Source organism: Chiloscyllium punctatum, chromosome 12 (assembly GCF_047496795.1).
Source record: "Chiloscyllium punctatum isolate Juve2018m chromosome 12, sChiPun1.3, whole genome shotgun sequence".
Taxonomy (NCBI): Eukaryota; Metazoa; Chordata; class Chondrichthyes; order Orectolobiformes; family Hemiscylliidae; genus Chiloscyllium; species Chiloscyllium punctatum.
The window spans coordinates 65092731-65105384 of NC_092750.1; the positions used below are offsets into that span (position 1 = coordinate 65092731).

General features: G+C 40.9%; 1 protein-coding gene across 1 annotated transcript in view; it reads left to right on the top strand.

The window, feature by feature from the left end:
- rad18 (RAD18 E3 ubiquitin protein ligase) overlaps window positions 1-12654 on the top strand; it is a 306334-nt gene that overhangs the window by 171287 nt on the left and 122393 nt on the right. The window contains exons 10-11 of the mRNA XM_072582676.1: window positions 8323-8442; window positions 10333-10495. Of these exons, the coding sequence (XP_072438777.1) occupies window positions 8323-8442; window positions 10333-10495 (283 nt within the window). The remainder of the gene's footprint in view (window positions 1-8322; window positions 8443-10332; window positions 10496-12654) is intronic.

Below are 12654 nucleotides of genomic sequence, written 5' to 3' on the forward strand. Positions count from 1 at the left end.
TACAAGGCACAAATTGCGATTGGAGTTTGATATAGATAAGTGTGAGGTCTTGCATTTTGGAAAGTCAAATCAAGGTAGGAGTTTCATGATGAATGATGGGGCCTTGAGGAGTGTAGTGGAACAGAGGGACCTTGGAGTTTAGATGCATGGTTCTCTGAAAGTGGAGTTGCAGCTAGACAGGGCAGTGAAGAAGACTTTTGGCACACTGGCCTCCATCAGTCAGGGCAATGAGTATAGAAGTTGAGAAGTTATGTTGCAGTTGTATGCGACGGTGAGGCTGCACTTGGAGCATTGTGTTCAGTTTTAGTCACCTTGTTATAGGGAGTATGTTATTAAATTTACAAAGATATTGCCAGGACTCAAGGGACTGAATTATGAGGAGAGGTTGGACAAGCTAGGACTTTTTTCTTTAGAGTGTACGAAACTGAGGGGGTTTCTTCAAAAAGAGTATAAAATCATAAAAGGCATGGATAGGGTGATGCACTCAGTCTTTTTCCCAGGGTTGGGGAATCGAGGAGTAGAGGACATCAATTGAAGGTAAGAGGGGAAAGAATAAAAGGGAACCTGAGGGGGGGGGGGATAATCATTTTACACAGAGGATGATAGGAATGTGGAATGAGGTGCCTGTGGAAGTGGTTGAGGCAGGCACATTAACAACATTTGGACAAATACATGAATAAGAAAGGTTTAGAAGGATATGGGCCAAATGCAGGGAAATTGGGTTAGTATTGATGGACAGTTTGGTCGGCATGGACCAGTTTGAACCAAAGGGCTGTCTCGACGCTGTGGTACTCTGACTCTAAATCAGGAATGTGATAGAATGCTCCCCAGTTGCCTATTAACATTCTGGAAGCTTGACATCACCCAGCACAAAGCAGCTGCTTGATTAGCACCCCATCCACAAACATTCACTCACTCACTCCACCAATGCTGTCAACAAGATGCTCTCAGAAACTCAGCAGACACCCTTAGCTGATACCTTCCAAACCCATAGCCCCTACCATTTTGACATAGCAGATGAATATAATATGGACAAGTGTGAGGTTACCCACATTAATAGGAGGAATAAAGAGGCAGAGCATTTTTTAAATGAGTGATCAGAAAGAGCTGATGTTCAAAAGGCCCTGTGTCCTTGTTCACAAGTCACTGAAAACTAGGACTGAAAAATGTGTTGCTGGAAAAGCGCAGCAGGTCAGACAGCATCAAAGGAGAAGGAGAATCGACGTTTCGGGCATAAGCCCTTCTTCACGAATCCTGAAGAAGGGCTTATGCCCGAAACGTCGATTCTCCTTCTCCTTTGATGCTGCCTGACCTACTGCGCTTTTCCAGCAACACATTGTTAAGCTCTGATCCCCAGCATCTGCAGTCCTCACTTTCTCCCAACTGAAAACTGGGAGATTGGTGTAACATCCCATCTGGTACCCAAATATTGTATTAGGTTTTTGTCACAAAAGGCTTTTAGTACAGGAGCAAAGAGGACTCATTTCAATTGTATAGAATAAAGGTGAGAGCACACCAGCAGGATCCAAATGGCATTCTGCATCAGTTTGCTTGTTTTCAGTGACTTGTGAACAAGGACATAGAGGACCCTTTGCACATTAATACTTTTCAACCTTTCCTCATTTAAAGAATACTCTGCCCATTTGTTCCTCCTACTAAAGTGAACTTATCTGCATTGTATTCCATCTGCCATTCTATTTCCCACTCAGTTGGTCTGTCTAAATCCCCTTGAAGCATCTTTGCATCCTCCTCATCCCTGTCAGAGGTACGCACTGCTACCACTGTATGAAGGTAATGGAGAGAGTAAATATTTAGATTGGTGGATGGTTTGCTGATCCAGTGGGCTGGTGTCAATATTCTTCAACCTTGTTGGAGCTGCTTTCAGCGACTTTGGTGACATGATAATTGTAGGTGGTGAATTATTTGCCATAAAATTCCCAGCCTCCCCTTGTTGCCACTGTATTTATATGGCTGGTCCAGTTCAGTGTCTAGTTAATGATACCCCACCCCCACCCCTATAACATGTTGATAGTGAGAGATTTAGCCATAGTGAACCTTTTGAATGTCAGTGAGAGATGATTAGATATGCTGTGGTCAGTCATTACCTGGCACTTGTGTGAAGTGAACGTTACTTGCCATGTACCAACCCAAAGCTGAATGTTGTTTAGGTCTTGATGGCTATGAACAAAAACTCTTCAGTATGGGAGGAGTGGCTGATGGCACTGAACATTGTGCAATCAACAGCAAACATCTCCCTTCTGACCTTATGTTGGAGGGAAGGTCATTAATGAAGCAGCTGAAGTTGGTTGAGCCTAAGACACTACCCTGAGGAACTCCTGCACAGATGTCCTGGAGCTGAGCTGACTGACAACCACAAGCATCTTACCTTGTGACTTCAACTAGTGGAGAATTTTTCCCTTGGTTTCTACTGACTCTAGTTTTGCTAGGGCTCCTTGATGCCACACTCTATCAAATGCAGCCTTAATGTCAAAGGCTGTCACTCTCCCCTTACCTCTGGAATTCAGCTCTTTTGTCCATGTTTTGAACCAAGGCTGTAATGAGGTCAGGAATTCAATGGCCCTGGCAGAACCTAACTTAGACATCACTGAGCAAGTGTTGCTTGATAACACTCTCTATGACATCTTCCATCACTTTACTGATGATCGAGAGTAGACTGACTGGTGTTATTTGGGTTGCATTTGTCCTGTGTTTTGTGGGCAGGGCATATCTGGGCAGTGTCTGACTCTGTCTGATAGATGCCAGTATTGTAACTATACTGGAAGAGCTTGGCTAGGTGCATGGCAAGTTCAGAAGCACATAACCTCATTCCAATTGCTGGACTGTTCTCAGGGCCCATAGTCTTTGCCGTATCCAGTGCCTCCAACCATTTTTTGGTATCGCGTGAGGTAAATTGATTTGGCGGAAGACTGGCATTTGTGATGCTTGGAACCACTGGAGGAAGCCAAGATGGATCATTCGCTTCTGGCTGAAGATCATTGCAAATTTTTTAGCCTTAGTTTTTGCACTGATGTGCTGGACTCTCCCATCATTTGAGGGTAGGGATACTCGTGAAACTGACTCCTCCCGTGAGTTGTTTAATTGTCCCCCACCATTCATGACTATGGCAGGACTGCAGAGCTCAGATCTGATACATTAGTTGTGGAAGCATTTTGCTCTGTCTTGTCATTTGCTGCTTATGCTGTTTGGCATGCAAATCATCCTGTCTTGTAGTTCACCAGGTTGACATCTCATTTTTAGGTACGCCTGGTGCTGCTCCTGGCATGGCCTCCTGCACTTTTCATTGAATCAAGGTTGATGGTAATGGTGTAGTGGGAGACCTGCTGGATCATAAAGGTTGCAAGTTGTGTTTGAGTATAATCTGATGCTGCTGATGGCCCATAGTGCCTCATGGATGCCCAGTCTTGAGTTATATCTGTTTAATATCTATTCCATTTAGCACGGTGACCATGCAGCACATCATGATGGAGGGCATTCTCACCAAGGGCTGTGCGTTGGTCATGCCTACCAATAGCTCTCCTAAGTCCATTCTTCAGTTTCTTCCTAGCTACCTCGTAACCCCCAGAGCTCTGTCTGATCCTTGCCTTTTCAATCTTAAGTAAGCTTCTTTTTTCCTCTTGGCTAGATGTATCATATCCCTTGTCATCCACGGTTCTTTCAACCTACCATCCCTTCCTTGCCTCAGTGGGACAAGCCTGTCCAGGACTATCAGCAAGTGCTTCCTAAACAACTTTCACATTTCTGATATGCATTTCCCTGAGAACATTTCTTCTCAATTTAGGCACCCAATTTTCTGCCTAATAGTATTGTAATTCCCCCTCCCCCTTTGGAGTTATATGTAGGCTAGATGCAGGTTTCCTTCCCTAAATTACATTAGTGAACTTGAGGTTTTGAACCATAATGGTTTTGTGGTCAGTGATTTCAGATTTTTGAATTCAAATTCCATCCCTGATGTGGTGGGGTTTGATCCAGCTCCCAGAGCATAAGTTGAGTCTCTGGATTACCAATTCAGCAATAATGCCACCAGGCTATTGCCTCCCCTAAACTAACATGTACTAATTGAAGCAGGTTGGAGTAGAAATTGTGGCTGTTGGGCATTAATTACCAATGAACCCCTCCACTGAAAGTTAGGACTAGTATTTAGCAACGTAAGTAGCCTATCTAAGATGACTTTGAATGTTCCTATAATATAATATAATATAATACCAAGGAACCTTCTAAAACTTGTTTTACTTGTCCACTATTTCTTCTCTCTCCCCTTAATCAAATCACTGTTTCTCTTCTGATACTTACTTGGACCCCCTACTTTACACTTGCTGTCACTCATCTGCATCTTTCTCAATTATGCAATCTTATTGATTCACCAAGGTTCTGGATATTGGCCTTGTAGTTTCTGCAATGTACAGGGAAAAGGAAGCTTGTTTTAATGAAAGGTGGAGGGAAATGTTAAACGAAGGAGATAAGTCAATAGATGCCTTGTTCCTGCAAAATCTGGCTAGTATGTTTCTGTTGTACATTGAAGAAAAGAGCATTTTGAAAAATGAGAACAATTAAATCAAACTTTTGAGCCTGTATTCTTTCATTTAACCTAAAAGGTAAGTGGAACAGCATATTGATTGCCAAGTTGAAAATCGACTGGGCAAATTACAGCACTATATGAACAGTAACTTGGGTGTTTTGTTGAAGTGCAGAATGAAACATCTGCAATGTGAAGATAAGAATAAAAGATGCGTGGGGATGTGATTTAAATTTAAAGTTGGTGACTACTTTTGTGGAAAACGATAGATGTTTTCAAAGGAATCCACCTTGAATCTCATTTTCTATCTAGTGTCTGTCCAGTTTCAGGAAATAAAATGTAATTTTGTACAATTTAAGATCATTTTTAGTTTGTTAAAGTTTCCTTGCTTACAAATAAAGCCTGTGGGAATGATAGATAATTTTACCATCGTCAGCATAGCAAGAATAAGTTGTAATTTCACCAGTGAAAGGATTGGAGAGTAATTTAGACCAATCTCAATGAGTGAGTAGGAGCTGCAATCTGACAAAGCTGTCTTGCTGTGGCTTTGTGCTGTTTTATTGCACTGCAGTTGTGTTAAGTGATCATCAGTGCAAATGCTATGCACCTGTAACTCCTGTATCCTGGTGTATGTCCTGAGATGTCAGATTGAATCACCCACACACTCACTCCACTTTAAATAACACTACTTCACGACACATATACAATAACAAGCTCTCCTTGCAAAGTGTCGAGTACTTTTTGATTATGGTGACTGCTGAAAGACTGTACAATCAAATGTTTTATTGCAAATAAGTCTTGCTGCTTAAAAGGAAACACATAACTTTGAAACATTACAGAATTAAGTTCTACTTGTATACTGCATCAGGCCACTTTAAATATGGTTTCAGGGTTAGGAGCTGATGCTATGCTTTAAGTTTTATTAAAAATCTCCACCTGCATTGGTACCCCAGTTTTGAATCATTCTGACATGAGGGTCCCAACACTCCCCAAAGCAGTGAGGAAGTCTGACCTTCCCTTATCTGAGAGAGATTTTCGCCACATGCTCAGGAGACATATAACAATTGGTGTTAACAACTGCACTATCTTAACATGCTTTTTCAATCTTTGAAAGCAGACAAAATTTCACAACAGGCCTTGTTTCGAGTGAAAAGTATAAAACCAAGCAATTTGTAATGACCAAGGTAGAATCCTAATTTCCGCCATGAGCACTGATCCCTGAACCTTAAGCCAGCAATTTTATCAACTCAATTTTTTGGCCCCATTTCTGAATCTGTACATTCTTCTGTAAATTTGAAATTGATGGCTATCTTAAAAGCTGGATAAAAATGAGTTTGTTTGTCAGAAGTATTAGACGCATTATGAATTTCCCTCTACTCAACCTCAACAATATGTTTTGTTTTGAAGGAATGCTATTCTGCATCATTTGGCATAAAATTGGTTTTGTTGCCTCAAGCATTAATTCAGGGACAGTTCTGTGCAAGACCTATTTCATGTTAATGACTGGATTGAGACAGACTAACCCATGTGATGTAAGGCCTTTACAGTCAAGGAAGATTGATCCCTTCCCTCCTGACCTGGCTTCAGTTTAGTTGCTGGAGTTGTAAATACCACATGGTTTATTGTGTACCACTGAGTCCTGAATAGAACCATAGAATCAAACAGCACAAATGTGGACCATTCAGCTCATCGCATCTATGAAACCATCAAAACACTGTCCAATTTTGTGTGACTCCTCAGCATTTCTTCCCTAAACCTTGTAAATACCTCCTTTTCACCTATATATCAGACCCCTTTTGAAGGTTGCTGATGTGTCTCTGTCCACCTCTTTCAGGCAATTGTTCCAGAGCAGAATTCATGTAATTGATTCATTGAATGTGGACCTCACTGACACTTAGTCCTCATCCCTAATTGCACTTAAACTGGTGATGAAATGCCTTCGAATCTGCACTGACCCTCCAAAGAGCATTACAACCAGACCCAACGACCCTGCCCTCTCACACCCTGAATTTTCCCACCTAGTCTACACATTCCTGGACACTAAGGAGCAACTTAGCATTGCCGATCCACCTAACCTACGCATTTTTTGGACTGTGGGAGGAAACCAATAATATTGATGAAACAGTACTTTGCATTTACTATGCTGTGTCTAATTTATGTCGTATGAATTGGGTCTAAGTTGGAGATGGAGCTTCAAGTTCCCTGTATGCTGCATGAGTGTTTTGGGCTAATTGACGTCTATTGTGTAGAACTTGTACATTGTGGTTCCAGTTAATTGATTCTGCTCTTGAAGGATTCAGTGCCATTCTTGCTCAATCTGAAGAGGGAGTAGTTAGGCAAGTTCTGTTAAATCAGCTTCCATATCAAAAGTAAAAATGTCTCGAATCACACTTTCATACGAGTTATAAATCCCCTTCCCACATTTTGGAGATTAGCATTCTTCCACTTGCTACTGGCTTTCTCTTACAGGGTGGAGAGAGTGTACATATCAATAAAGCCAGCGGTTAATATCAAGCAGGAACAGAGATTTATCAGGATGCAGAGTGTGACTGGATGGAACTGACTGCCAATCTGGCGCACCAGTATTACAGTTCAAATACTCTGGGACATGAGGTCAAATTCCATTTCAGCACCTGTTGGACTTCAAATTGCAAGCTGGTCTCAGTGATGATGGCCATAATTACTATTATTGATTGGGAAATAGGAAAATCCGAATAGCATTTAACTTGTCAGGTCCTGTTCGAATTCTATAGGTTTATATAAGATCTCCCTTTGTTCTTCAAAACTCCAGTGAATGTCGTCCTAACTGATCCAAATCCTGATGTCCCTAAAATCAGTCTGGCACATGTTTATTATATTCCCTCATTAGCTAGAACATTCTTCTTCAGATTAGGAGGCCAAACTATACATAATACTCCAAGTATGGTCTCACTAATATCTCAGATCTCTGAGGGAACTACAGATAAAGGGAGAGTATGTGATCTGGTGAGTCTTGGTGACACCTTGGGCCCTCCTCTTTCAATATCCCTCCTGTTCAGCTCCCCCTGTATGCAGGAGAGAAGCTGTCCAGGAGTTGTCCAGAAGTGCTACACATACAGAATGTTCTAGGATGACCAGGCAGGCGGCAGCCTCGGTCATTGAGTGTTATAAAAATCCATGTGGCTCTCCAATATACTTTAGAGAAGGAAATGTGCCATTCTTACCCGGTCTGAACTACATGTGACTCCAGACCCATATGGGCAACATATACTGGCCTTGCCAGTGACACTTGCATCCCGTGAAAGAATAAAAATAATTAAGGATTTTTAGGGAAAAGGTTTGTTGGCGGATGCATTTGAAACACAGTCCTCTCACTGTGCCTCCCATTTTCTCTTGTAATAGGCAGGGTGGAATTCTCCCCTCAATGCCCTCATATTTCAGTTCCTGTCCCCCTTTTGTAGTTGAAATTGAAATGGTGATATATGTCCTTCAGGTTGATTGTGGTTGTGAAGTGATTGAGTCGACTGGAACTTGAGTAGATATCGGTGTCATGAGATATAAATGGATTTAGACATCATCCTCAGTGGAACTGACAGGACCCTTTCAATTCTTGGAACCTTTTGGAAATCTAAGAGAAGAATAGAGGATTATGAGTGGGCTTACTGTCCTGTGGAGTTAACTATGTGGGAAAAGTCCCATAGTTCACTGCCACTACTCAAATACTCATTGCAGTATTTGTAAACTGGGATCTCAGGACCATTTTCATTGTTACAGTGCAATTAAAAATCTTCAGTTATGTTGCATTGCAGGTATAAAACATTGCAAAGAATTTCAACAACTAGTGGCCGAGGTGAGGAGCAGATGGAAAACAAAGGGGACAAAAATGCAGAAAGACAAGGACGCTGAAGAGCAGTGTCCAACCATCTCAGGTAAAAGGAACAGGACGGTTGATTTTGAATTCACAAAGTTTGATCAAGTCTTAAAACTGAAGTCCAATGCCAGTTGAAATTTCACAAATCAAACCTCACAAACACAACTCTGGATATTCATATGTTTTGCTTCCCAGTAAAATTGAAAAATAATGGAATTAGTTTTATTGATCTTAAGGTTTGGTGTTCATTTTCAGTTTTTGCTTTCACCAGTTATGGTTATTGAAGCTGTCATCTTCTGTCACATTCTGTGAAGTCATACTCCAGCTGGCTTGCTATTGAGAGAATAATGTTGATCTTATTTTATGTGTGAAGCTGTGCATATGTCAGAGCATTACAGTGGCCGAAGAACAAACAGGATCCGGCCTATTATCCAAGTGTAGAGCAGCTCTTAAAGGAGATGTTCAGAATAATACAGTGGCAGATACAACTGCAAAGCAGGCAGATCAGAAAGTTAGTACACAACCAACTTTGACAGTGTATATCTTCACAAATATAACAGTCACTGAGGCTCCTATGATCTATTCCTCCTCTCTAATTGTCTCAGTAGGAGGATATGCAAAAGATGCCACCATTGACTCTATGGTAGTGTGATGGCTAGCACTGAACCTTGTGCACAGTACTGACACCCGTGTCAACTTTTTAGCTTCTGAAGAATGATTAATAGTGTTTATTCAAAATATAAAGCAGGATGGAAAAGTGTCACTTGTATAACAGTGGCCCCTGCTGATTTGGTCCCATTTTAAAAGCTCAGTCCATTTCTTGTAGGTCACTTGTAAGTGATTGTCAGTCCTGTCACTCTCTTCTGTGCATTGTCAAAGATTTGAAAGGTCACCAGCAATCCAAATAATAGGAGATCGTAACTGTGTCAAAGGGACTGATTGACTGTCAACAGAGTACTGTTCTTAGACAGATAATTATGCTTTTGCAACATTCCGACTGTCTACATTGTCCAGTGTATAAAAACCCTTTAAGACATGTGAATGCATTTTTTGTCAGATTTGAAGGAGTGAATGATTGTAAAGCTGCTGATTTTTATTTTCAAAAAGTTTGAAAATCCTTTTCAACTTTTGAAGATGTGTGGCTTTTGTTCCTATATCATTTTCTTGTGTTATTTTAATAGACTCTACTGTTGCTGATGAACTTGCAGTTTCATCAAAGGCATGGATGCATTGACAGCTGCCATGAGACAAAAGCAGGATAAGCAATGCATGTCAAGTTCTTCAACAATAAGTTGAAAGAGGAAATGAAGAGGGAAACAAGACTGGCGTATAAAAAGTTAGCAGTAAAAGGGGGTTAGAGTCTTTGAGAGACAAAATATATATATAAGGGTACAGAGCATGTTTAGAATACTATATTAGTACTTTGTATTGGTATTTACCAAAGAAGAAAAAGTTGTCAAGTGTTATGGACCAGACCAAAATGCCCCAATATACCCTAACCTTTTAATTATTTTATTTCAAGGCAAGTGTAAGGTGCTCATTGAGTCCACACCAACATTCAGTGATATGTTTTACTGAATTTGCCTTTAGCCAAAGATGTATTTATAGGATGTTACATTTTTTGGAACTTGTTTGCGTTTCCTTTTGTTGTATTTTAACTATAGTGTATGAATAAAGTGTCTTTTGCTTCAAGTCTGGTAGTTTGACCAGTCAAATTGCATCTGGAACACAGCGCTTTACATTTACCTTTTAAATAAAAAAAAACGTAGGGTCTAGACTATCTTCTTAATAGATTTTGAGGGGGTTTTGTCTGGATCATAACAATGGTATTAAATAGGACTGCTTTCCTACTCAAGTCTCTAATGGGACTCTAATTGCAGACTAAATAATTGTTAAGCACTGGTTCATCCACATTCAATTAAGATTAACTTGTCAATCTTACTTGCAGGAGAGGATGTTAAGGAGTGCCAGGACATGGACTGTAGTGAAGAGCGACGTCGGGATGAGCCCCCATTATTAGAGAGCACAGACTTGGTTTCAGTACCTAGTCCTTTGAAAGATGAACGTTGTTCATCCAATGTGGTCCCGGCTTCACCTTCATCAATAGCCAGGTAACTTTGCTTTTTTTTTCTTTGCTTCCTGAACCCTTTCCTAGGATCTTGGGGTACAGTCCAAGTGCTTCAATTGCTTGACTATAGGTTGTCCAAGTGTTTGTGTCTGGCCACTCCCACTACTGGACTGCTGATGGTATCCCAATTGGTCCTGATAGTGTCTTTCGCAGGGGGCACTTGCCAGCGTGTGTCACTGCACAGGATGAAAGGAAGAATAGTTCATGTAGATCTTCAAATCCCCACTCAGGGATATTTCAAATAGGTGTAATCTCAGCTGTTACTGCAACTAATATCAGGAAACCCAGCACAGTCAGGTTGTTAAATCTGATCTATATGGACCATAAGCATCTGTTAAAATTGTCCATGGCCTATACATTCTGAATTCCTGGAACCACCTGTTATGATACTTGCATCCAGACGTTTTCCAGTGTCCCTGTGTGTCTGAAGACTGCGAGTTGCATGATGACAGTCTGATGTGACTATCGAAGAGTGTGATGCTGGCAAAGCACAGCCAGCATCCGAGGAGCAGGGGAGTCGATGTTTTGGGCATAAGCCCTTTATGAGGAATGCCAAAATGTTGACTCTTCTGCTCCTCAGATGCTGCCTGATCAGTTGTGCTTTTCCAGCACCACACTCTTTGACTCTGATCTCCAGCAGTCCTCAGTTTCTCCCTGATATGACTCTATTCCAGTTGTTCTTAGCAATTTTCCAGATAGCACAAAATGGGGTCTAGAAGGAAGTCTGGGTATGAAGAGTTGTAACCTGCAGTATCTAACCTAGCATGGTTTTGATTCTAACACGTGTCCAGCTGTTATTCATTCTGCACCATAACCATAGCCAAAGGACTAAGCACTGTGCCGGGGCTTTTATATAAGTGAGATTATATATTGTCAGGTGAAAACCTCACTCTCTTACCCCATTCTGTGTTTTCTGTGTAACTTAGAGAATCAGTACAAATATATATAACATGCTGCATTTTCTATTAGATTAGTCAGCATTGCTCTGACAATGGATTCTATGTACGCCATTTTTTATGGATGATCAGATGCAGTAAAATATGCTACTTATGTTATTACAGCTTCTGTGCATTATTGAATTCAGCATCAGTCAGCACAGTGTGTTAGTCAGTGAGTTCCCTAACTCCATCCAGCTGAGCAACTATTTATTGGTTCTGATCAGTTCATGGACTGGGTTGAAAGGACTGTTCTGAACTTTTTATTTCTCTTTATTTTCTAATTTATTTCTATGATTTGTAATGCTGGACTTCTTTATTTCTTTATTTTTGTATATGTTTTTCCTAAGAACTTGTACTGAAGATCTGTCCCTAGCTGCCTTGTACCTAAGTTGGCGCTGTAACTGGTGACCTATACTCATTTGCGTACGTGACAATAAAGCTGATTCAGTTCAATTCAGGAAGGAGGAGTTGTCCTATCCTGAGAGGATGAATAAGCTATATGTCTACTGTCTGGAATATAAAAGAGTTAGAGATGATTTCATCAAAACATCATAAATCTGAACAGACATGACAGAATCTGCACTGAGAAATTGTTTCCCTTGGCTAGCTGGTCCAGAGCATTGGGCGCAGCCTCAGGTTGAGGACTTGATTATTTAGGAGTAAGATGAGAATGAATTCCTTCACTTATAAGATTGAGAGGTTTTGGAATTCTGTCCCCCAGGCAGTTGTGGATACTTTACCATTGTATAGTTTACCCCAGCTAGGACAGAGATTTTTGATCTTGCAAAAAAATCAAGGTATAGAAAACAAGAGGAAAGCAGTGTCGAGACAGAAGATGAACTATGATCATATTGAAGGATGGAAAAGTCCTGAGAGGCCATATGATCTATTCCTACTCTGACGTGTTAAGTTGTTGATTGCTTCTGTCTTCCCCTGGCTGGTAAATATATAGTTCTAATAAAAACAGTGTAATGCAGTCCCAGTAGGGGTATCCTGACGTGAGTCATTGCTGATGATATGACATGAACACATTAGCTTTTTAAAATGTCATGACTCATTTGTGTATGTGGAGCCATACCAATGTCCACTTTGCAGCCAGGCTGCATTCTTCATAATCGTGACCAGTCGGTGTACCACAGCCGTGGTCATCAGCCTTTTGAAGATAGATTTACTTCACTCTCTCTCTTGCTCTCGCTCTTAATCT